The 25,533-nt window shown below is 39.2% G+C and overlaps 1 protein-coding gene and 1 long non-coding RNA gene across 5 annotated transcripts in view; one reads left to right on the top strand and one right to left on the bottom strand.

Annotated features, from left to right (window-relative positions):
* The window catches only part of RNGTT (RNA guanylyltransferase and 5'-phosphatase), a 312,089-nt gene extending 292,677 nt beyond the window's left edge, over nt 1-19,412 (bottom strand). The window contains exons 1-4 of the mRNA XM_060616151.3: nt 19,150-19,412; nt 9,838-9,947; nt 4,096-4,199; nt 3,912-4,000 (exon numbers count right to left, since the gene is read on the bottom strand). Of these exons, the coding sequence (XP_060472134.1) occupies nt 3,912-4,000; nt 4,096-4,199; nt 9,838-9,947; nt 19,150-19,213 (367 nt within the window). The 5' untranslated portion in view covers nt 19,214-19,412. The remainder of the gene's footprint in view (nt 1-3,911; nt 4,001-4,095; nt 4,200-9,837; nt 9,948-19,149) is intronic.
* A 185-nt stretch (nt 19,413-19,597) lies between these two features.
* Nucleotides 19,598-25,533, top strand: part of LOC132667367 (uncharacterized) — a 48,332-nt gene continuing 42,396 nt past the window's right edge. For 3 of the 4 annotated variants that reach the window (XR_013555688.2, XR_013555690.2, XR_013555689.2), the window contains exons 1-2: nt 19,598-19,731; nt 20,567-20,687. This is a non-coding gene — a long non-coding RNA (uncharacterized LOC132667367). The remainder of the gene's footprint in view (nt 19,732-20,566; nt 20,688-25,533) is intronic. The other variant, XR_013555691.2, reaches the window with a different exon arrangement.

A 25,533-nucleotide genomic window follows, 5' to 3' on the forward strand; every position in this document is an offset into this window, starting at 1 on the left:
CAGTTTTTATTACAAATGAAGCTGTGATGGAGGAACCTGTGGCTCAGTCAGTTGGGCATTCAACTTCAGCTCAGGTCACGATCTCACAGTTCGGGAGCTCAAGCCCCACATCAGGCTCACTGCTGTCAGCGCAGAGCCTGCTTCAGATTCTCTGTCCCCCCTCTCTCTGCCCCTCCCGTTTACGCTCTCTCAAAAATAAAAAAAAAAAATTTTTTTAAATTAAAGGGGCACCTGGGTGGTTCAGTCACTTAAAAGTCCAACTTCGGCTCAGGTCATGATCTCACAGTTCGTGAGGAGCCCTGCATGGGGCTCTGGGCTGACAGTCCAGAGCCTGAAGCCTGCTTCAGTTTTTGTGTCTCCCTGTCTCTCTGCTTCACCCCAACTCATGCTGTCCCTCTATCTCTCAAAAATAAACAAACATTAATAAAAAAAATTTTTTAGTTAAGAAAAAAAACAAAGCTGTGATGAAATTCCTTTCACATAAATTTTTATGTCCATCTCTACTTCCTTAAAATGAATTCTTAGATGTAGTCTTGATGAGTCAAAAGTATCTAAACGCTTTTAAAGATCTTGAGAAATCCCACCAAATTGTCTCTACAGAGAAGCAGTATCAATTAACACTCTAATTAACCATGTATAAGTGCATCCAATGTATCCAATCCTTGACATTAAAATTTTTTAAATCTTTGCCAATGTAACAGCAGACGGTAACAACATATATTTTGTTTTGTAGCTTTTGTTAACAAATAAAAAATTTTTTTCATGTTTCTTGGCTATTTATATTTCATTTTTTGTAAGTTGCATTTTCATTGTTTTCCATATTTTTCCATTGAAGAATGACTCTTTTGCCCATTGGATTATAAAATCTCTTTGTACATATTTTTTATCTGTCATATGCTTGAAATATTTTTCCAAACTTATCAAATAATCTTTTTGCTCTGTTTCCATTCTGTTTGGTAGTACAGAAATTCTTTTTTCATTTTCATGAGTTAATCTAGAAAACAGGGTAGCAACTAACTAGAGATTTGAACTTTGAAATCAAAAACTGGATTAAAAACCTGGCTTAAATATTTACTAGATGTGTGACCATGGGCAAGCTACTTAATTTCACTGAGACTTATTAGTTTCCTTATCTGTAAAATGGGGATACCACCACATACTACATAGTTGTTATAAGGATTACATTCATTCACTTCATTCATTCATTTAAAGTTTCCCATCATGTCTGCCAGGCAAAGAATAAACATTCATTTATAGCAGCAGTTACTATTATTACTAATAAATGACACACTTTAATTCTTGACAGCAGCTCTCAAATTTAAGTGTGCATTAAAAAAAATCACCTAGGGGGCACCTGGATGGCTCAGTTGGTTGAGTGTCCAACTTTGGCTCAGGTCATGATCTCATGGCTTATAGGTTTGAGTCAGACTGTACTGACAGCTTAGAGCCTGGAGCCTGCTTCAGATTCTGTGTCCCTCTCTCGCTCTGCCCCTCCCTCGCTCATTCTCTCTCTCTCTCTCAAGAATATAAAAAAAAAAAAAAAAAAAAGAACAACTGGATTCCTAGGCTTCAGCCCCAGAGTTTTTGATTATGTAGGTCCAGGATGAGGCCCTAAAACTATTTTTTAAACAAACATTTCTAATAAACATCCTCAGGTAATTCTGATGCAAACAGTCCACGCACACTCCTAAAAAAATATTTATGGATTCTCCCTTTGATGATATACTTGGAATATCCTACCTTACTCTGGAAATAAATAAATGCTGACCTGTATTTTCTCCTATCTTCTTACAAGTCCTTTTAAAAGTATTTAATTCATCTAAAATATATGTTATTATATACTGGGCTAATTTTCTCAACACCATTTGTTGAATAATCACACCTTCCCCCTATGATTTAAAAAACATCTCCTCCACCACCAGGGAACTTCTGTAGTTTCCACTGCTTTACCCTATGCTTTAATAACTGGTAAGGACAATCCCCTCATTACTTTTGTTTCTCAAAATTTTCTTGCTCATAATATTGCCTGTTTGATTTGCCAAACAAGTTTTCTCCGTGCTCAATGTATGTTGTCTTCCATGGCAACAGTAAATTTTACAAACAGAAAAAATTCATAGTAATTCTTCCAAAGTCTCTCTGGGATTAGAATTACATTAAAAATTGGAATTAGTGGAGACAAATGTCTATTTCTTCAGGTCTTTTAATATCCAGGTATATTTCCTTCATAAAGACCTCCTACACTTCTTAATAACTTTATTCTTTGGTATCTCATACTTCCATTACAGAAAAGAGAAGTGGTTTAGAGTGTGAACTTACAACTCAGATTGCTTAGGATATGATCTAAGCTGTAACCATTACTAGCTGTGTGAATGACCTTGAGCAAGTCACTTAATCTTTCCAAGCCTGTTTCTCATCATAAAATGGAGGTGACAATAATGTCTACTCAATAGGATTACTGTGAAAAGAAAATGAATAATGTATGTAAAATGGTTTACAGGGTGACCAGCAGAAAATAAATCTTCAATAAACGTTAACCACTATTACTAATAAGACCATTCTCTAATTTTATTTTTAAAAATGTTTATTTCTGAGAGAGAAAGAGAACACACAAGCAAGGGAGGGGCAGGGAGAGAGACGGAGACAGAGGAGCGAAGCAGGCTCCACGCTGAGAGGACAGAGCCCAATGCAGGGCTTGAATTCATGAACCATGAGATCATGACCTGAGCCAACGTCAGATCCTTCACCAACTGAGCCACCTGGATGCCCCTCTAATTTTACTTCCTATTTGCTGTTTATTTGCAAGAAAGTTGATGCTTTCTTATTTATCTGTGTCCAAATATATTATCTTATTTATCTGTGTCCAACTTTCTTACCAGTCCTAGTAGTTTTTCAGTTAATAACCTGAATAGAGAAAATACTAGCTGCTTACGACTTCAAAAAGGAGAAATCGCAAAAGAAAATATATTAACAAAAAAGTTTTAAAATATTACTTGAAAATTAAAAGGTAAATGAATTGGAAAAATTTTCCAATAGAACATATACAAAGTTAATTTACGGCATTTAGATATCAGGAGAAAAAATTATTCAATAAGCTGTGCTAAAACAAAGAATTGGTTATATAGAAAATATTTAAATTAGATCAATTCAGACCATATGACAATATAAATACCAGAAAGAACAAAGATTCAAAGCTAAAAATCAAACCTTAAAAATTCTAGAAGCCATTCCTAGTAGTACTGTTTAAAACAGGGGGGGAGAAAAACTGAAAATAAACCAAATGTCATTTTAAGTAACTGTCTTTTTTTTTTCTTATTTAATACATTTGTTTATTGCCTGCCTTCCACCTCCCCTCACCTTTTCCACCCCCCCCCACACTAAAATATAAGCTCCAGAAGAGCAGAGACTTTGTTTTCTTCACTAATATGTTCCAAGAGCCTACATCTTGCAAAGAGTAGCAAACAATAAATATCTGCTGAAATGACTGTCCATCAACAGAATGGATAAATGGTAGTGTATTCGTGATGGCATGTTATACGGCAGCAAAAATGAACCGCAGTTACATACATCATCATGGATTAGTCTCAGAAATACAATACTGAATGGGAAAAGAAAGTTTCACAATACACAGTATAAAATGCAATCTTATAAAAAGCAACTATGTAGTGTTTAAGGGAAACTTTCCCAATAGTATACCCGAAGAGGGGCACTTAGGGTTTTATCTTGAAAAATATAAAAATTACAAAAATGTATTCCATAGTTTACAAAAGTTAGTCTATTACTTTAATAAATACTTGCTAGCAATTACTTAAAAAAGAAAACAAAAAAACTTCCATATCACCTCACCTGCAAAAAAGAAAATGGAAACTCAATCACAAAATAAAATATTCAAACAGTGGTAAAGCCAAACATACCTATAAGTTCAGGTGGGTTTCTTTCATTAAACCGCTCACACAGACGAATAAATGTCTCGGTATTCTCAGTTGTAGGGCACTCACCATGTCTAGTAATATGGAAACATTTTTTTTTTTTGAAAAAGAAGAAATTGAAATTTCAGCAAAAGGTTTCAATATTATACAAATTTAATACATGACTTACCCTTTACACTGAAGTTTTATATATTTGATTCCTTCTTTTTCTATGTCATTTCTGTCATAGAACCTTGAAGTGTTTGTTAGGTCCACTAACAAGCCCATTTTAACCTTAAAAAAAAGAAAAGAAAAGAAAAGAAAAGAAAAAGGGCAGATTTACTAGTAACTGAATTTGTTCCAAAACAAACTGACTAAATGGCAATACTCCAGCTTCATCCATCTATATTGAGGGAGATTTTAGTTCTGCCAACGAACTACTGACAACAAAAGCATCACTCACTTAAGTCTTATTCAAGGCACTAGAACTTAGCAGGCACTAAATGAAATAAATTAACCCCCAAACTAACGATGGAACAAGAACATAAACAAAACCTACTCCATTTCAACATCATAAAAGTCTACCTAAAAAAAAAACCAACGTGGATATCATTTTCTGCATCTCCCACTCCACCTATGATTTACTAGACAAGATGATAAAACAGGAAAGGCCTCCATCTAAAAGGTACCCCACTCAAGCTGCAGGCACACATCAACCCAGCATTCCAAGAAGCTATCACAACATCACATGCTAGGCAGTTAAATACTAAAGTGAGTACTAGATAAGGCAAAAAGTGTGTACAGTCAAAATTCTCTTGTAAATCCCTTAAATAATCAATGAAGAACAGGGCTCATGGCCATAATTGTGCAATTCACTGAAGACTTAATCCCATCTCTCAGCAGTTTTTCTTCCTGCATTGGAACAAAAATCATTATTTCTTCTGTTCAGCACTAAGTTGGCTTATGATCAGGGGCCAACTGGTTTAAAAAATAATTAACAACTAGAATCACATTCAGACTAGTAAGATAGTCTCACTAAGAAATGCACACCTGAGGAGTGCCTAGGTGGCTTCAGCTCAGGTCATGATCTTGAGATCCGTGGGTCTGAGCCCCGCGTCGGGCTCTGTGCTGACAGCTCAGAGCCTGGAGCCTGCTTCTAATTCTGTGTCTCCCTCTCTCTCTGCCCATCCCCTGCTCATGCTCTGTCTCTCTCACTCTCAAAAAATGAATAAATGTTAAAAAAAAATTTTTTTTTTTGAAAAGAAATGCACACCTGAACTGAGCCAAGTAAAAGAAGAGTTAATTCATACATCTTCCACTTCATTCTGAAGTATATACTCTCTGGGAAGAATGGCAAGAGAAATAATCCATACTTCTTAAACTGTGATTTTTCTCACTTTCATTGCTATTGCTTTTATTGAGTACCTATTATTGGATGTGCCTAAAGGACACAGGAATACATAATTTGACTCCATTATTAGAGAGCAAAAAAATGGCAAAAACGTTTATATTTCATATACAACAAAACTGACAAAACTGTGTGTTTCTAAAATATTAGCTACCATAATGTACTCCACTGATGTCTCCAGATTCCTTAGTTCAAATGCAGATGAGAGATAGGTCTACCCATCAGATGAGCTCTTACTTATAGAAGTGTATTTTTGATAGCAATTTCTACAATCTGCCCCACCTGGGCCTACTACTCTTCCCACATACCTTCTGCAGTGATCTTAATTCCTTCAGAGGACATGTATTGTCAAACACAAACATTTAGAGCTTATTAATACAGCTGCTCAGTGAGTTAGAATTAGAACCCGTGTTGTGTGTCTACAGGTCCAAAATAACAAATGGATGGAAAGTGGTGATAAGCAAGAAAATATGAGTTTTCTAAACACACAGGAATAGTTTAGCCAGGGAAACTGAGAAACTGTACTATAGGACTTAATTGCCCAGAACCCCATATATATGTACATGTGTGTATGTGATATGTCTGTGTGGATAACATATTTGTGTGTGAATCTGTTTGCATACACATACATACATACATATATTACATACACATATTTATTTTTCATAATAATCCCAATCCCTGAAGTAAGCATATTAACAGTATCTATCTCATAGAATTCTTGTGAGATTTAAATGAAGTCCTTCCTCCGTGCCAAACACTATTCTACATGCTTCCTATGCACTAATTTTATTACTTTATTTACAGATGAGGAAACTGAAAACAGGAAGAGATACGTAACTTGCCCACAAAGTTGTAAGGGGCAAACTGGAAATCAAAGCCAGGCTATGTGGCTTCTAAACTCAAACTATAATTTTCAATATGATTACTGATAATGAAAATAAAAATTAAAAGTTTACAAGCTAAAATAAAAAAATATTAACATATAAAGACTCAAGAAAACTACACCAAGAAAAGGGATAAGTAAGAGGTTTTCAAATCTAAATGGCAATTTTTCTAACTCATGATAGAAGCCTTGCACATAATGCAGAGCACCTGGGTAGCTCAGTCGGTTAAGCATCTTCAGTTCAGTTCACGATCTCAGTTTCTTGAGTTCGAGCCCCACATCAGGCTCTCTGCTGTCAGCACAGCACCTGCTTTGAATCCTCTCTCTCTCTTTCTCAAATAAACATACAAAAAAAAAAAAAAAGACTTGCACATAATGGGTACTAATATTTGCTGAATGTACTAGAATGGAAGAGTACAAAGATTAGTATTAAAGGCTGAATTACGTCCCCTGAAAAGATATGTCCAAGTCCTAACTCCTAGAACCTGTGAAGGTGACCTTATTTGGAAACAGGCTATAGGATCATTACAAATACACTCAAGTTAAGATGTGGTCATACTGGATTAGGGTGTCTTTAAAAGACAGAAATTTGGACAGACACACACAGGAAGAATGGTAACAAGAGAGACAACCCACAGAGCTCACGCTAAGGAATGCCAAGGATCACAGGCAATCACGAGAAGCTAGGAGAAAAGGACGGAAAAGATTCTCCCTCCAAGCCTCCAGAAGGAGCAAAACTTTGCAACACCTTGATTTAGAATTTCTGGTGTCCAGAACTGTGAGAGAATAAATGTTTTAAACCACCCAGTTTGTGGTAATTTGTTACAGAAGTCCTAGGAAACTAATCAGCATTATGTCCGAATAATGTAAAAATTATAATGTTTCATTTAGAAAAATAGTTTGGCACTTATTGTAAAACTAGCCATGCACTCAGCAATCATACTCTTGAGTATTTATTCCAGGAAAACAAAAACTACTGTTCACACAAACACCTGTGCATGAATGTTCACAAGAGCTTTATGTGCAATACCCCACACCTGGAAATAATTCAAATTGGTTAAATGGTTATTTAACCACTCAATGGGAGGAGTTAAATAAACCTGATGATACATCCATACAACTGACTACTACTCAACAATAAAAAGGAACAAACTTTTTTTTTATATAATTTATTGTCAAGTTAACTAACATATAGTGTATACAGTGCAAATGCCCATGATTCATCACTTACATACAACAGACAGTGCTCATCCCAACAAGTGCCCTCCTTAATGCCCATCACCCATTTACCTCCCCCTACCCCCACCTACCTCCCCCTTCAGCAACCCTCAGTTTGTTCTCTGTATTTAAGAGTCTCTTATGGTTTGCCTCCCTCTCAGTTTGAAACTATTTTTTCCCCTTCCCTTCCCCCACGGTCCTCTGTTAAACTTCTCAAATTCCACATATGAATGATAACATATCTTATCTTTCTCTGACTGACTTATTTCACTTAGCATAATACCCTCCAGTTCCATCCATGCTATTGCAAATGGCAAGATTTCATTCTTTCTCATTGCCAGGTAGTATTCCATTGTATATATAAAACCACATCTTCTTTACCCATTCATCAGTTGATGGATATTTGTGCTCTTTCCATAATTTGGCTATTGTTGAGAGCGCCGCTGTAAACATTGGGGTACATGTGCACCCCTATGAATCAGCACTCCTGTATATTTTGGATAAATTCCTAGCAGTGCAATTGCTAGGTCACAGGGTAATTCTATTTTTAATTTTTTTGAGGAACCTTCACACTGTTTTCCAGAGCAGCTACATCAGTTTGCATTCTCACCAACAGTGCAAGAAGGTTCCCGTTTCTCCACATCCGTGCCAACATCTGTTGTTTCCTGAGTTGTTAATTTTAGCCACTTTGACCAGTGTGAGGTGGTATCTCAATGTAGTTTTTTTGTTGTTGTTTTTTCTAAATGTTTATTCATTCGGGGGCAGACAGAATCTGAAGCAGGCTCCAGGCTCCCAGCTGTGAGCACAGAGTCTGACTTAGGGCTTGAACTCATGAACCGTGAGATCATGACCTGAGCGAAAGTCGGACACTTAACCAACTGAGCCACCCAGGAGCCCCTCAATGTGGTTTTGATTTGTATTTCCATGATAATGAGTGATGTTAAGCATCTTTTCATGTGTCTGTTTGCCATCTGAATGTCTTCTATGGAAAAGTGTTTATTCATGTCTTCTGCCCATTTCTTCAATGGGTCGTTTTTCGGGCATTGAGTTTGGTAAGTTCTTTATAGATTTTGGATACTATCCCTTTATCCAATAGGTCATTTGCAAATATCTTCTCCCCTTCCGTCAGTTGCCTTTTAGTTTTGTTGACTGTTTCCTTTGCAGTGCAGAAGGTTTTTACCTTGATGAGGTCCCAATAGTTCATTTTTGCTTTTATTTCCCCCCCCTTCAGAAACATCAAATAAGAAGTTGCTGCGGCTGAGGTCAAAGAGGTTGTTCCTGGTTTCTACTCCAGGATTTTGATGGCTTCCCATCACATTTAGGTCTTTCATCCATTTTGAGTTTATTTTTGTGCATGGTGTAAGAAAGTGGTCCAGTTTCATTGTTCTGCATGTTGCTGTCCAGTTCCCCCAGCACCATTTGCTAAAGAGACTGTCTTTTTTCTGTTGGATACTCTTTCCTGCTTTGTCAAAGATTAGTTGGCCATACATTTGTGGGTCCAATTCTGGGTTCTCTATTCTATTCCATTGGTCTAGGTGTCTGTTTTTGTGCAAATACAACACTGTCTTGATGATTACAGATTTGTAGCAGAGGTTAAAGTCCGGGATTGTGATGCCTCTCGCTTTGGTTTTCTTTTTCAATATTACTTTGGCTATTTGGGGTCTTTTGTGGTTCCATACAAATTTTAGGGTTGTTCGTTCCAGCTCTGAGAAGAATGCTGGTGTAATTCTGATTGGGATTGCACTGAATGTATAAACTGCTTTGGGTAGTATCAACATTTTTACAATATTTCTTCTTCCAATCCGTGAGCATGGAATGTTTTTAAAAGGAACAAACTTTTTGTTGAAACTTGGATGGACTTCCAGGGCATTACACTTAGTGAAAAAAGCCAATCCCAGAAGGCCATATACTGTTTTATTTCATTTATACAACATTCTCAAAATGACAAAACTACAGAGATGGAAAACAGATTAGCAGTTTTCAGTGTACAGGGATGGGAGGGGAGGAGTCTGACTATAACGGGGTGGCAGAGGGAGTTCCTTCGTGGAGATGAAACAGTCCTGTAACCAACACCAGGAATCTATACATTGGATCAAACCACAGAGAACTATTCACACATACACACAAATGTACGTAAAAACTGGTAGAACTGTAAAAACTAAATAAGATCTGTAATCTATTCGAAAATACTGTAATGTATGAAGGTCAATTTCCTGCTTTTAATATTGTACTACAATAATATAAGATGTCACCATTGGGAAAAGCTGGGAGGAGGGTTGACAGAACTCTATGTACAAGTTTTGCAACTTCCTCTTAGTCAATGAATTATTTCAAAATAAAAAGGTTTTTTTAAAGCCACCTGAAGAACAAGAAAGGGATAAAGTATACTAAATCAATATCAAAAATGTTTTGTTTCTTACCTTCAGACTCTTTAGATAATTTGAGAGCATACTGGGATGGAACCGATTTTCTTCAGCAACTTGACTATCATATCTTGGTCCTAACATTGTCTTCAGAGGTAAGAATCTTCCTAAACAACATTAAGATGGGTAACAATTTTCATTAAAGAAAATGTTCCAAGTTGAAACTATAATTAGCAATTCTCAAATCACTTTCTTAAAATGTTTTAAATAGAACTGTTCATGAAGTATTCTCAATCTAAACTACACCTTTTACAAGTACCACCTTAGAATGTTTAAATAAATTCCAGAAATTGACAATCAAATATAATAGCAAAAGAATAATTACCAGTGAATGGAACTTCCAAAAAGACTCTTAAGTTTGGGGAACAGGGTGGGGTGCAGGGAGTATGGACAAAATAGGTGAAGGGGCTTAAGGAGTACAAACTTTCACTAATAAAATAAATAAGTCACAGGGATGAAATGAACAGCATAGGAAATAGAGTCAATAATATTGTAACAACACTGTATGGTGACAGAAGGTAACGACACATCATGGTAAGCACTGGATAATGTACAGAACTGTCCAATTACTGTCGTACACCTGAAACTAATATAACATTCTATGTCAACTATAGCTGATTAATAAAATTTTTTAAAGTAAAAATAATAAAAAATTAAAAAGCATTGGGTAATAGTTTTTTAAAAAAGACTAAGGTTTTAAACTACTACATTAAAAAGTTACTGCCTTAAAGTTCTTAAATACAGGAAAATTGATAATGGAGTGAATTAAATCAGTTCTTTAAAATTCTTAATTTTACTTTTTTACTATGAACCTTTTCCATCTTATGCACTTTATCCTGCATTCCAGCATAGGGATCATGCTGACAAGCATATCAACCAAAATCACCTTTCAAACAACCATTATCAGTGATCATAATTTCAGCAAGACTGACCGACCTCTTTGACCTTTTTTTTTCCTGAATCATAGTATAAGCATAAAAGTAGCCACCTCATATAATCAATTTTAAAATCAATTATTTTAACTGATTTATATCTTAAAACACAATATCCATAAGAATAAATATCTACCTAAAATAACCTCAGTAAAATCTTAACATCTGTTCAGAGGTTTTAACCTAAATCTCATAAAAACATAATTTTTAAAATTTTTATTTTCTACAAAACTACTCAAGATCACCAATAACTTCTACACTGCAAAATCCAATTGTCAATTCTCAGTTCTCAAAGAACTGGTCACTGTTCAATTCAAGACCACTTTTTAAATTCAATTTAATTTTTAATTCTTGAATCACGTTTTCACTTGGCTTTCAGGATACTACATATTTCTGGTTTTCCTCCTATATCTCTGGCCTCTACTTCTCAACCTCCTTTACTAGCTCCCCCTAACTCCCTGACCCCTCAATGTTTTGTCCCAGGGCCCTGTCCTCACACCTTTCTATCGACATTCACTCACCTGGTGTCTCATCTGGTCTCACAGCTTTAAAAGCCATCAACGTGCTGCTGACTTAACAATGTGTATCTCCAGTCCAAACCTCTCCCTGAACTCTAGGCTCAGATATCAAACTGCCTACCTGACTTAATCTCCACTTAATGTCAAAATATGTCTCAGACCTCATTTCCAAACCTGAGTTCTCAATATTCCAACTCCAAAAGCTGCTCCTCTCATGGTCTTCCCCATCTCAGCAAATGGTTAACATTATTTTTTTAGTAGCTCAGGCCAAACCGTTTAGAGCTATCCTTGACCCCTCTCTTTTTCTCATACCCCATGTCCAATCCATCAGCAAATCCTCTCGGATCTATCTTCAAAATATATCCAGAATCTGATCACTTTTCACTTCTCACCACCTCTACCATCATCTCATCTAAATTCTTATACTTCATTTAGCTTATTTAACAAATAGTTAATAAGTACTTATTGTGTACCAGGCATTGTTCTAGGTACATGGAATACATTAGTGAAAAGAAAAAAAAAAAAAAAAAACAGATAAAAATCCCTGCCCTCACAGAGCTTGTATTCTATTGGGGAAAAAATGAACTATAAACAAGAAACATAACAAATAAGGAAATAATATGATATGTTAGAAGATTCATCCCATTAGACCCTCTCTCCTCCTCACTGCTGTCTCAGAAGTCTGATCCTGTTTCCATCAGCTCCTCCAGGCTTCACTTCTTATCAACATCAGAGTCCATAGCTGATCATCATAATCAGTCCCTTCTAAACACCCTTAACCTCCTTCCTCCTCCCGCATCACTCGACCACACTCACCTGAGAAAAACCCAGACCTCAACAAACTCAACCACCTGACTTCTTTGGCCCTACACCTGTGCAGCTCAGGGCTCCCAGAGAAAATCTCACAGCACAGCAGATAGCTGACACCATCAACCATAATCACCAATCTCAAAGGCAATCCTACCACATGCCACCACCTTCCGTGACAAATATTTCATATATTCCTCATTCATAAAATATAGCAAGCTTCCCCATCCCCTTTTCAACTGACAGCTTTATGCTACACCTCAGTGAAAAGGTAAAAAGAAACAGAAATAATAATATAAGCTAACTTTGCATGCTCACCACATATCAAGCACCATTTAAAACATTTTACACAGATTAATTCATTTACTCCTAACAAAAAAGTAAGTGCTATTATTATCCCCATTTTACAAGTGAGAAAATCAAAGCAAGAGAGATTAACTTGCCCAAATGTCACACTTTATTCTAATAAATGGGGTAAAAGAGGGATTCAAACGCAGGTGATACAGATGTTAACTATTCAACAATGCCTCTCCACCATCAGACAAAAACTTGTCTCACCTTTGCGGTTAATCTACAAACCTTTCTGTATCTCAATTCATCTTCTCTCTCATCTCCCATCCTTCCCCCATTAAAGGCAATCCCCTCCCCTCTGCTCTGGATTCCCTTCTGTGTTCCCTCCTCAAGGACCATGAATCATCTCTTCCTCCCCTCCACGTTGTTACCAACTTTTCCAGTATCTTAACATCTCAGCAGCATCTCATATATTTGACAACTCCTTCTTTCTCAAAAAATTCTCTTGGCTTCCATGGCAATCCATGGTTGGATTACACCATCCCCAATTTCTGGCTACTCCTTCTCAATTCCTACATTCTCTCTTTTTTCCTCTACCAGACTTCAAAATTCTGGATTTCTGTCCTAGGCCTTCTCCATTTTCTCTACTCTCTAGAAGGTCTTATCCACTGCCATGGCAGAAACAATGCTATCTGTTGACCAAATTTTTTATTTTCCTCTTCCAGGGCACATGGAAAGACTACATTTCTTAGCTTCTCTTGTCGTTAGGTGAGGTCCATGTGACTGGATTCTAGCCAGTGGGATATCAGCAGGGGTTAAACATACTACCAAGGCTGGCCACAAAACCCCCCGAGAGATCACTCATTCCTGCTCTTCCCCTTCTATGACAACCTTAGAGGTCACACATTTAAAAGGATGGCAGGACAAGATGTAAAGAGCCCAGAGGTTCACCACATGGAGAATTACCTACAAAAGCTAAGCTGACAGACAATGCATTGAGATATGAATGAGAAATAAACATGTTTTGATTGAAACCCCTGAATTTGGGAAGTTGTCTGCTAAAGAAACTAGCATTACTTATTCTGATTAATCAACTACCATGTCTTTAAACATTGTCTTTATTTGATGATTGTTAAATGTGTATCTCCAACTCAAACTTGTTTGAATTCCAAACCATATATCCAACTGTATACTCAACATCTCTTCTTGAGTAATCAGCACCTTAAGAATACCTCTTCCAGGGGCACCCGGGTGGCTCAGTCGGTTGAGTGTCTGACTTCCGCTCAGGTCATGATCTCACGGCTCGTGAGTTTGAGCCCCGCGTCGGGCTCTGTGCTGACAGCTCAGAGCCTGGAGCCTGCTTCTGTTTCTGTGTCTCCCTCTCTCTCTGCCCCTAACCCACTTGCATTCTGTCTCTGTCTCTCTCAAAAATAAATAAACATTGGGGCACCTGGGCGGCTCAGTCAGTTAAGCGGCCGACTTTGGCTCAGGTCATGATCTCGCAGTCCGTGGGTTTGAGCCCCGCGTCAGGCTCTGTGCTGAAAGCTCAGAGCCTGGAGCCTGTTTCAGATTCTGTGTCTCCCTCTCTCTGACCCTCCCCCATTCATGCTCTGTCTCTCTCTGTCTCAAAAATAAATAAATGTCAAAAAAAAATTTTTTTTAATAAATAAATAAACATTAAAAAAAAAATTTTTTTTTTAAAAGAATACCTCTTCCAACCCACTTCTCCCCAATAAGCCCTAATGATACCAATCATCCTACTGCATAAGCCAGGAACTTAGGACTCATTTTTAACTCTTTCCCTCATTCTATATCCAAATTCTGTCCATTTTCCCTCTTTAACATCTCTCAAATCAGCCTACCACTCTTCAACTCTACTTTTAAACCATCACCATTGTCTTTCACCTGGACTATCACAACAAATTCCTAACTAGTCTCCCTACTTCCATTTTTATCTCTTTCACTTCATTAAACATAGAGCAATCAAAGTAAATTTTTTTTTCCAAGTAAACTCTACACCCAATGTGGGGCTCAAACTCACGACCCGGAGATCAAGAGTCACATGCTCTACGGACTGAGTCACCAAGGTGTCCCTATTCAAAGGACACCTTTCTTTAGTTTTGACAAGTTTTTTTTTTTTTTAGTTTATTTATTTATTTTGACAGAAAGAGAGTGTGATTGGGGAGGGACAGAGAGAGAGAGAGAGAGAGAGAGAGAGAGAGAGAGAGAGAGAAAATCCCAAGCAGGCTCTATGCTGACAGCGGCACTCAAACCCACAAACCATGAGATCATAACCTGAGTCAAAATCAAGAGTCAGACACTTAACCAACTGAGCCACCCAGGCACCCCCAAAGCAAGCTTTTTAGGGCACCTGCCTGGCTCAGTTCACAGAGCACGTGACTCCAGATCTTGGGGTTATGAGTTCAAGGCTCACACTGGCATGGAGCTTACTTTAAAAAAAAAAAAAAAAAACAGTAAGCTTCTTAAAATTGATGTCAAATCACCTCATTCCAGTGCTTTAAAAACTGCAATAGTTTGCCAGTGCAATTTAAAAGCATATAAATATTAAAATTCCTTATCACACATTATTAGCATGTATGATCTGGCTCATACTCTCCAACCTCATATCTTCACTTTCAGTCTGAGATCTCTCCTATCATCATCCTATCCTAAAGCCTTTCCAAAAAAAAAAAAAAAAAAATACCCCACAATTATCCATCTCGCAAACTTCTATTTATTCAAGATAATTCATGAATCACCTCCTCCAGGAAGCCTTCCATAATCCCCTTCTTCTTCCTCATCACCTCTTCCCCAACCTCAAATAAAGAATTAGGCTTATCACCTCTGATATTCCATTATATTCTATAACAGTTGTGATCGTACTTGTTACAACATAACTATCTTAAAATGATTTTCTATTCCCATGAGATTATGTACTCTTTAAGGTAAGGAACCATGTCTAAATCATCTCCCTAGCCCCAAGGACTAGCAGAAAGTAGACTCTCAAATATTTGCTAAATAATATGACTCCAAAGCCACCATCCCTATCACTAGACTGTTTCATATTACATTCCTACAGTTAGTTCCTGGTGGGTTCTTCACATAGGAAGTACAAGTAAGTACCAAGTAATTTTTTTTAAGTTTTACTTATTTTAAGTAATCTATACCCAACATGAGGCTCGAACTCACAACCCCAAGATCAAGAGTCATGTGCTCTTCCAACTGAGACAGCCAGGAGCCCCAAGTACAAGATTATTTTATGTTGAATGATCTACCTATAAGAAATGAGAATTTTGCATTCTTCAAAGTATTCACCTGAAATCTATCACTAACCAGGTGAAAAAAAGGATTCTTCAGAAATAAAACTTGGCCCTATCTTCTGGAGCTCTCTCTCATTGGAAGTCTGGTTTAATTAAAGAAGGTGACTTCTTTAATAGTCAACAGTGAAACAGATTATATTTAATTAGTACCATCTTCTAAATCAGGAAAATCATTAACATCTAACACCAATGAGATGCATCTAATGTCTACAGTGAGAAAATTTAAGCAGCCATAACACATCTTCCTAATATGCCAAAAACCAAAGAATTATCCAATAAGCATGGATTATTTTTATAATCAGAAAAAAAAAAGGAAGAAAATATGAGGCAGAAAATGGAATGTGAATTATTCCTTATTTTTCACTGAAGACTGCAAGAATATAGCTAGTATTTCTCGCTCCACCTGTTATAAAATATTGCTAACCTTGCATTTCCAAAATAAACACTTCTAGGATATACAGACAGAACTTTGAGGGAACTTTGGAGAAACTTACCAAGAATTGTACATTGTATTCACTTTACTTTCTAATAAGCATCACAAACCAAAGCAGTATTGATTACTATTAGTAAAGATCCAATTTGATTATCAAGAGGCCTGGGGTTCTGTCCAAGGACAATTAATCAGATAGGTGAGCTTAGTATCTCACCAAGCCACAATAATTAAGAATCTAATTTTTGGAAGCCAAGATATTCCAATACAATAATAAAGAAAAGCTTTATTCCTGGCCCTTCGTTCCCAGTAGAGGGAGAAATAAAGGCACACAACTCTATTTCTCAGAGAGGCATAAAGCTGCCTGAGTTAGCGCCTTACCTGCTGCTACTACCTCCAGTCAGTGTCACATTCCTTCCATTAATCTAACAGTAAGTCAGTATTCTGATCTCTGTCACTGCCAGCCTCCAGATTACATTAGAATTCTGGTATTAAACCATTTTTCTAATTCCAAATTTTAGAAATCACTTTGGCAAGGACTTCTTTATGATTTTGTTTTTCTCACAAATCAGTGCAGGAGATAACTCTAATAAACATGCTCCAAACTAGAAAAGAAGCCAGGCATCTAAGTTTAGAGGTTTCTTCATAGCTCCACAGAGAAAACCACATGTAAAACAGAAAGAATTCACTACTAAGTTAGAGATGGTAATGGGAAAAAAGTCAAAACGGTTGAAGATTTAAGACCTACGAAGAAAAATATAAAGAATTGTGATCAATTCATTTGAATAAGTACAATGATTATAAAATACAAACTGTTTTCATTTCAAGTGCAAATACACGTAAAAATGGTTAGAGCATAAAGAAAAAGGGGCACCTGGGTGGCTCAGTCAGTTAAGCGTCCGACTTCTGCTCAAGTCATGATCTCGTGGTTCTAAGTTCGAGCCCCACGTTGGGCTCTGTGCTGACAGCTGAGAGCGAGAGCCTGCTTGGGATTCTGTGTCTCCCTCTCTGTCTGCCTCTCCCCTGCTCATGCTCTGTCTCTCTGAATCTCAATAAACAAACACTAAAAAATTTTTTTAAAAGAAAAACATTTCCTCATTCTAAGACTTCCTTAGGTTATCTTTCAATATCACTTGTCCACAGTGGATATGGCTTTACTGACAAGATTTTATATAAAATGTGAAGAAACGCTGACAAATTCAGGAGAACCTGAATAAAAAGTGACAAGAGAATCTCTTCCAACAATTTTAAATAACTAGTCAGATATACTATACATATGTACATAATAAGCAATCATGGGGGCGCCTGGGTGGCTCAGTCGGTTAAACGTCCGACTTTGGTTCAGGTCATGATCTCACAGTTCATGGGTTCAAGCCCCACATCGGGCTCTGTGCTGACAGCTCAGAGCCTGGAGCCTGTTTCAGATTCTGTGTCTCCCTCTCTGCCCCTCCCCTGTTCATGCTCTGTGTCTCTGTCTCAAAAATAAATAAACGTTAAAAAAAAAAAAATAGCAATCATGGTTTACTACAAAACCTTTTAATTTTTGTTGCAAAATACCTTCCAGAATAAGCAGTAAGAGTTAAAATTTAAATCTCTCACTCTTGCAAAAAAAAATAATAAAATAAATAAAATAAAATAAAATACATCTTTCACTCTTCAAAAGACATTGTTAAGAAAATGAAAAGGCAAGCCACAGATGGGAGGGAAAAAAATTTAAGCATATATCCAACAAAGGGCTTGTATTTACAGCTCAACAATAAGATAAAAACCCAATTAAAAAATCAGTACGAGATTTGGACATTTCACAAAAGATATGTGAATTGCCAAGAAACTCAACATCAAACCACAATATTACTAAATACCTACAGTCGGTAAAATTAAAAAGACTGGTCATACCAAGTGTTGGAGAGGATGTGGAGCAGAGAACTCTCCTACATGGATGGTGGGAATGTATAATGTTATGACTTTGGAATGTTAAGACTTTGGCATCTTTTTAAAAGGTTAAACATACACCTACCATATGATCCATTCCTGTCCCAGAAATTTACACAGAGAAATGAAAGCCTATGTCCAGACAAATAACCATACAAGTTAACTTGTAATAGCCAAAAACTGGAAACAACCCAAATGACGGATCAGCAAGGGAATGGATAAACAAATGTGATATATCCATAACAATGGATACTCAGCAATAAGGGATGAACACATATACATACAAAAACACGGATAAATCTCAAAATAATGCTGAAAGAACCCAGAGACCTCCCCCTCAAAAAAGTGTACATATTATATGTTTCCATTTCTTTTTAAAAATTATAGAAAATACAAACTAATCTATAGTGACAGAAAGTATATAGGAAGTTGCCTGAGGAGGAAGGGATTACCAAGGGGCAGGGGGAAACTTTGAGAAGTGATGGTTATCTTCACTATCTCCATTGTGGTGATGGTTTCATGAGTGTTTCAGTGAAGTGTGTGCACGTGTGTGGTCAATATCTACCAAACTGCGCTTTAAATTTAAGGCTTACTGTGCGTCAAACTCAATAAAGAGGCAAAATTTCACATTAAAAAAAACAAACTCTAGTCTCACGGTCGATCCATTTCACCACTGGGAAACTTCCCCTCCTCTTCGGCCCTCCACCTCAAGACTGACACTTGTCCTTTCTCCCCCCGAGAACACTGGACAGTTCACAAACTTCTAAGCTTCAAAGTAAGGCTCACTGTGTTCTTGGATCCTCTGCTCCTGCCACACAAACCTCCGGTCTACCTTCCCGTTCGCAATAAAATAGTTAGCCTTACAGGTGAGTGACACTTGCCCCCACCCACAGACCCACCCCCCTCCAATCCATTTTCCCTAACACTCAACCACGAAGCTTCATCGGACAGAGCACATCTCGGTCCTGAAATACCACAAACAATCACGGAACCACCGACAGCTGCGCCCCTCAGACGGCCCACCCCTGGGTCAACCGGTAAGCAGGGATTCGAACACTCCCCCTCCCAGTCCGGGTTACCTGCCACAGGCTGGCCGCGTCGCGGACAGTTCAGCCACCGCGGCGGGATCTTGTTATGAGCCATGTCTCGGGGCCGTGCAGAGCCACCCCCTCCACCAACGTTCGCCGCGCCAACGCCACCGCCTCCTTGCGATCGGCTCTGCACTAGGGGTCCGAGGCACCCGGATCCCGGCCGGGGTCCAAATCCCAGCAGCTTCTACCCGGGAAACGTCAGCGGCGGCGCGCCACTTTCATTCAGGATCAACTCCACCGCTCTAAGCGAGCCCACAATGCAGCGCTACTTCCGCCCCCAAAGGCCCCACCCACTTCTTTCCGAGGTCAGAGGGGAAGACCGAGAAGCTCCGTAGAGGGACGGGAAAGAGTTAAAGCCTTGGCGAATGGAAGGGACGCCTCTGACGTCGCCCCGCCCCGCCGAGATTCCGGCGCGCTCTTTGGGCAGCTTTGCGCAAGCGCAGGTGGCATTGTACCGGTCCCTGCAGAATGACACGTATTTTTTTCCCACCTAGACAGCCTATACCTCCCCGAAAATGTAGGGAAGCCAAGCCTTTTTCACGCGTAGACTGATCCGCAGCTTCCCCAAAGGCATGTATTTTACTGGTGAAAGGGTCCTTCTCACCACTGTTACAGATCTAAAGCCTGATCGCCCTTTTTTCTGCCAAGCTTGACGTCCTGGAGGGATCTGGGTTTGATCTGGAATTTGGGAAGTTCTCCCTGATGCGGTTCAGGGGAACAAGCCTTAGAGAAATTATAAGGGCGAGAAATTGGAATGCCAGAAAAGAAGAATTTGGGGAGATGTACTTCTAAGGATCCATGAAGTATCTAAAATTAATCCCAAAGCATTTTTCGAGAGTTTTGTTTACATTTCTGAAGAAAAGTTTCCGCGTATTTGGGAGTGTCAGGGGGGGCCATGTCTCAAAGTTACTAACTTGTGTATAATTGTCAAAGGCAGGAAGTGCAGGCCGGAATACCCACCAACTGGCAGTGTTCCTTGCCTTACCAAACAAACGGTCTTTCCCTTCGAGTTAAGCAGGGGTGATTGGAAGCATTTTATAAACTCGGTCCTGTAATAAGACCTGTAGTTACCAGAGTAAAGTATTAAACGTAAAGCTGGATAAGGGGAAATTAATTATAATGTAGCAGTTTGGTTTTAAACAATGCTATATTTGAACTGCAAGGTTGTGAGGTCGGGTGGGGGGTATATTTTAAAGAGTCAGTGGGAAATTTGGGAGGCAGCTCAGCCCCTGAATGCCTGGACTCTCTCGGTAAGATTCAGAATTCCCCCATAAAGAAAGAGGGGCCAATGGCTATCTCTCTGAGAGCCTGAGTTAGGTAACACTCCTGGTCTACCTTGAAACCCTGTAAAGTCCACCTTACAACTACTGACCTTTTTGTGAGTGTATCACACCTCTTCTGACAGGACAAGATAAGATCCAGTTTCCTTACATACCAGAAGTCGGCCTAAATAGTGCCCAATTCTCTGCATACCATGCCCAGAGTGGTGAAGTGTTTGATCCTCCAAATCTCTAAGGATGGAAAAGGTGAGCCTAATCTTGGGAGAATATCTCACTTTTCGGTTTATTCTGACATGTGTGGAAGGGTGCTTCTATCTGGCTTCCCAGAAGTTGGCAAAATGTCAACGAGTGATAGTCGTTGTTTTGTGTGTTTTTGGTTTTTGGTTTTTGGGTTTTTTTTATCAATTCCCATTTTCCCTCGCTGGCAGGGACTAAGTTGGTATCACGTATGCTCGGCTTCCTTCCTCATTCTGGTGACCCCACCACCACCACCACCACCACCACCACCTCCTCCTCCACCTCCTCCACCTCCTGCCTGTACTTTACCAGCTACAGTACGTAGAAGAAATTCAGAAGGAGATCATGGTGGGCTAAGCTTGGAGCAAAGAAGCAACATGAGTCACATCTCACATAGAGGTTGAGGTTCTAAGCTCAGGATATGGGGCCAAGGAAAACAAACTCAAAACTCTGTTCCACTGCTGAGCACCAAATGAAGTCACTGACTGGCATTTAGGGTCATGTACAAAAAAGAGCGATCTTCAGACAACAGACCCACACTTTTCACAGCCAGTTTCTCCCCTCTAAGCTTCACATCTTCCTCGAGGGCATAAGTTCAGAAGCAGAACAATAAGTAGCCTCTCTCTCTCTTGCTTGCCTGCACAGGCCCAGGTAAGTTGATAGGAGTGGGTACAACACGACTTCTTTGCAGTCAGATTCATAGCTGCCAACAGCTACTCTAATGTTGTAAGCCAAAAGAGAATGTACTGTGGAGCTTCTTATTTGCACAATCTCCCTCCAAGCCTAATAAGGTATTAGTAATTTTATGTTTTTAACTTTAAGTTCAGGCCTGTTATTAGTTTAATTGTGGGCAAGCAAACAGATATGTTGAAGTCCTAACCCTTAGTCCTCAGAATTTGAACTTATTTGGACATTGGATCTTTACAGAGGTAACCAAGTTAAAATTTGGTCATTAGAGTGGGCCCTAATTCAGTGGGACTGGCATCTTAGGATAAGGAGAAATCTGGACTTGAAGACAGGCTTACACAGAGGGGAAGATGATGTGAAGACACAGGGAGAAGACAGCCATGTGACTAGAGGAATGCATCTATAAGCCAAGGAATACCAAAGATGGCCAGCACATACCAAAAGCTAGAGGCAAGGAAAGATTCTCCTCTGGGGCTGTCAGAGAGGGCATGACCCTGCCTACAACTCGGTTTCAGATTTCTAGCCTCCAAAACTGTGCAGCAATCATTTGTTGTTTTAAGCCACTCAGCTTTGGGTACTCTTTTGTAACAGCTCCAGGAAACTGATACAAGGACCCCTAAAAACTTGGATCTGCCCTTGTTGCAACCCATGCTTTCTGGATCTAAAGCTCTTGAAGCCAGTGTCCTCTGGACTAAAGTCCCTAACCTTAGTATAAATGCAGACAACTTTTCCCAATCCCTTTTAAAGGGAAATTTATCTGGTACACTCTTAGGGTTTTAGTGCCCAAAAGTCTGTTCTAAAGAACTCAGACATTCAGCCATTAGTACTAAATCACTGTTTGCTGTAAGAGCACTGAGATCTTCAAAGGCAGTATTAGGTATTTCTTCAGGTGGCAAGCATTAATTCAAGTATCTGCCAGCATCTCCATAGTCCTCACTGCCCAGGGATTTACCATCCCTGTTCCTGAGGTGGGATTCCATCCCCAGAAAATGCCCTTAGACCCAGAGGTTCATCTTCCAACGGAGGACTCTTCCACTGACAAAGCATCACAAACTGGGGGGCTTAAAACAACAGAAATTGATTCTCTCACAGTACTGGAGGCTAGACGTTCAAAAATCAAGGTGTTTGAAATCAAGGCTAACAGGTCCACCCTTTTTCCAAAGCCTCTGGAGAAGTATCCTTCCCTGCCTCTTCCAGCCTCTGGTAGCCCCAGTCATTCCTTGGTTCCAACCTCTGCTTCTGTCTTCACATGGCCAACACCCCCCTGTGTCTGTCGTCAAGATGACGTTCTCCTGGGGCACCTGGGTGGCTCAGTCGGTTAAGCGTCCGACTTCGACTCAGGTCATGATCTCATGGTCCGTGAGTTCAAGCCCCGCGTCGGGCTCTGCGCTGACAGCTCAGAGCCTGGAGCCTGCTTCGGATTCTGTGTCATCCTCTCTCTCTGCCCCTCCCCTGTTCATGCTCTGTCTCTCTGTCTCAAAAATAAATAAACATTAAAAAAAATTTTTAAAAAAAAGATGATGTTCTCTTCTCTCTGTGTGGCTATGTCCTAATTTCCCTCTTCAAATGACCCCAGTCATATTGTAGTAGGGCCGAACCTATTCTAGTAAAACTTCATTTTAGCTTGATTCCATCTGCAAAAACCCTATTTCCAAATAAGGTCACGTTCACAAGTACCAGAGTTTAGAAGTTCAATGTATCTTTTGAGACAATTCAACCCATAACACCCACCCTTACCTCTGGAAGCATGTCCAGGCTTGCAGAAACAAGCTTTTCTGAACCCAGGAATTTGACTGCTGTATGTTACAGGGGCTGAGGGCAGGCCACTCCAAGATAGGTCACTGTGGCATGAAGATTATTCTGAAGGCAATTGAGACCTTGTGGACTCAAGAGAAACTTTTGTCTCTTCCTTAACTGCATGGAAGAATCTAAATTGGGGGGTCTTTCCCAGAATAAGGATAAACCTTATCTGAGTGACCCATCTCTATTGCAGGGCAAACATCTAATTACCAAACATCTCTTCGTCTTATTGCCCTATGGTGTGCATTCCTTTTCTTTGAAGTCCCAGACCCCTACCCCTTCTCTTTAGTTGGGGATGACCTCATTTTGCCTGACGGTCTTTGGAATTTCCACGTCTTTGAGGATTCCCTGTATGGACACTATTAAATTTTATTTTCTCCTGTTTATCTGTCTCATGTCAATTTGATTGTTAATCTAGCTAGAAGGACCTTGAAGGGGACAAGAGTTCTTGCTCCCTGAAAATGTCTTCCTTTTTAAGAGTATCATGCAGTTTTTTAGAAAGTCAGAAACTGAGACAGAGACCTTAAAAATCACCTTCCATGTGCCTCTCTGGTTTTGTATATTGCTAGCAGCTGCAGAGAATGAAATATATGAGCAAACTCAAAATCACCGTCTCTTCCCACTTTCCACCAACAGTGCTGCACTTGCTTGAAGAGTTTCAAGTCTGTAGTCCATGCTTTCAAACTTAGTCTCCCCAGAGGCTCCAGGTATTTTCTCAGTGATCCGAGACTTCTAAAGCCCAATTTCATGTCTACACATTGTTAAAAGATAAACTGAGGCATATTAAAAATGTTAAGAGAAGGGGCACCTGGGTGGCTCAGTCAGTTAAGCATCTGACTCTTGATTTCGGCTCAGATCATAATCTCATGGTTCATGAGATCGAGACCCAAGTCAGGCTCTGTGCTGACAGCTTGGATCCTGCTTGAGATCCTTTCTCTCTCTCTCTCTCTCTCTCTCTCTCTCTCTCTCTGTCTCTTTCTCTCTCTCTCCCTCAAATAAATAAGCTTTAAAAAAAGAGTTCATTTGAGCAAAAATCATTTTGAATTGGGGCTTGCTAAACTGGAAATGGTTTGGATCACTATGGGGACAGGAGCCAGGGGAAAGACTTATACAGAGGAGGTGTAGAAGCAAAGAAAATAAATTATATTTGGCTATACCTTAAAGCCTAGTTGGCTGTTTGGGATTAGTTGTCCTTAGCATTTTGATTTCATAACCTGGAGGCATTTACAGGCTTAGATTTTGGTTTGCTTACGTAGCCTGCCATGACATTAGAGCCACTTCAGTCTAATGGCCTCCTTGTTTAATTCATCAACATCAATTCCCAAACAAGGACTCAATATGACGACTCCAGTTCCAGGGGTGCAAATACATGCCCAACCCTGAACAGGCTCCTACATAGAGAGATCTGATTCCCCACCCACATGTTTGTGCAAGAATATTACATCTCTATTTTCTATTAATCAACCTAATCTTAATTCTGAATCCCTTCCTACTAAATAGGTAGTGTGGGGGGAGGAAAAATAATATTTCCTCTACTCTTCTGAGTTTTTAGCCATTATCTCCTGTAATAAGAGAGATTAACAAGAAAAACAAAGTTTATTAATATGTATACATCAGGTATAGATGGGAGATACTCAGGGACACTTAGTAACACTCCCCACCAGAAAGCCCAAGACACCACCTTGAATACCATCTTCAAGTGAAGACAAAAGAAAGATGTTGGGGGGGGGGGGGGTGGTGTGCATTTATGTGGAGTGACCAGGGAAAGCAGAGTAAAATGTAAACTTTTTTATGCAGATTTAAGTGGCGCTTTCTCTGTTGATAAGTTTCTTATAATTTTAGAGTCATCTTTCTCTTCCACGTACCAAAAGGGACACATGCTCACGAATGGGGGTTTCCTTTCCCCTATAAATGGTGAATTTCCCTTACAAACAGTAACTTCTACTCTTTTCAGAATTTCTTTTGTGTCTGCTGTTGCTCAAAAATAACCAGTTCAAAATAATCTTTCTTCCAAAGAGGTATTCTTCAGCAGGAAATGTTAGCGCTGGCATTTTGGGGGGGTTTCCCCCACTTCTATGCCTAGAATTACATCTTCGTCCCAGGGGCTCAGACAATATATCCCCAGGCAAGGTTGGCTTCCTGCACTGACACTTGACATGACTCCTTCAGCTCTCTACTGATCATTGACCGTACTATGGAAGAAAGGGCATCTTTTGTGAGGCTGGAAGCCCTATTGCACAGGCCTTTTCTTTCTGAATGCACCTGTAGCTATTTCCCTCCGAGGCACTACAAGAGATCAGGGCCCAGTAACCAAAATCTAGAGTCTGGAGAAATATCCAATACTTTCCTTCACTAAGCAGACAGTCCC

This window comes from Panthera onca, chromosome B2 (genome assembly GCF_046562875.1).
Source record: "Panthera onca isolate mPanOnc1 chromosome B2, mPanOnc1 haplotype 2, whole genome shotgun sequence".
NCBI lineage: Eukaryota > Metazoa > Chordata > Mammalia > Carnivora > Felidae > Panthera > Panthera onca.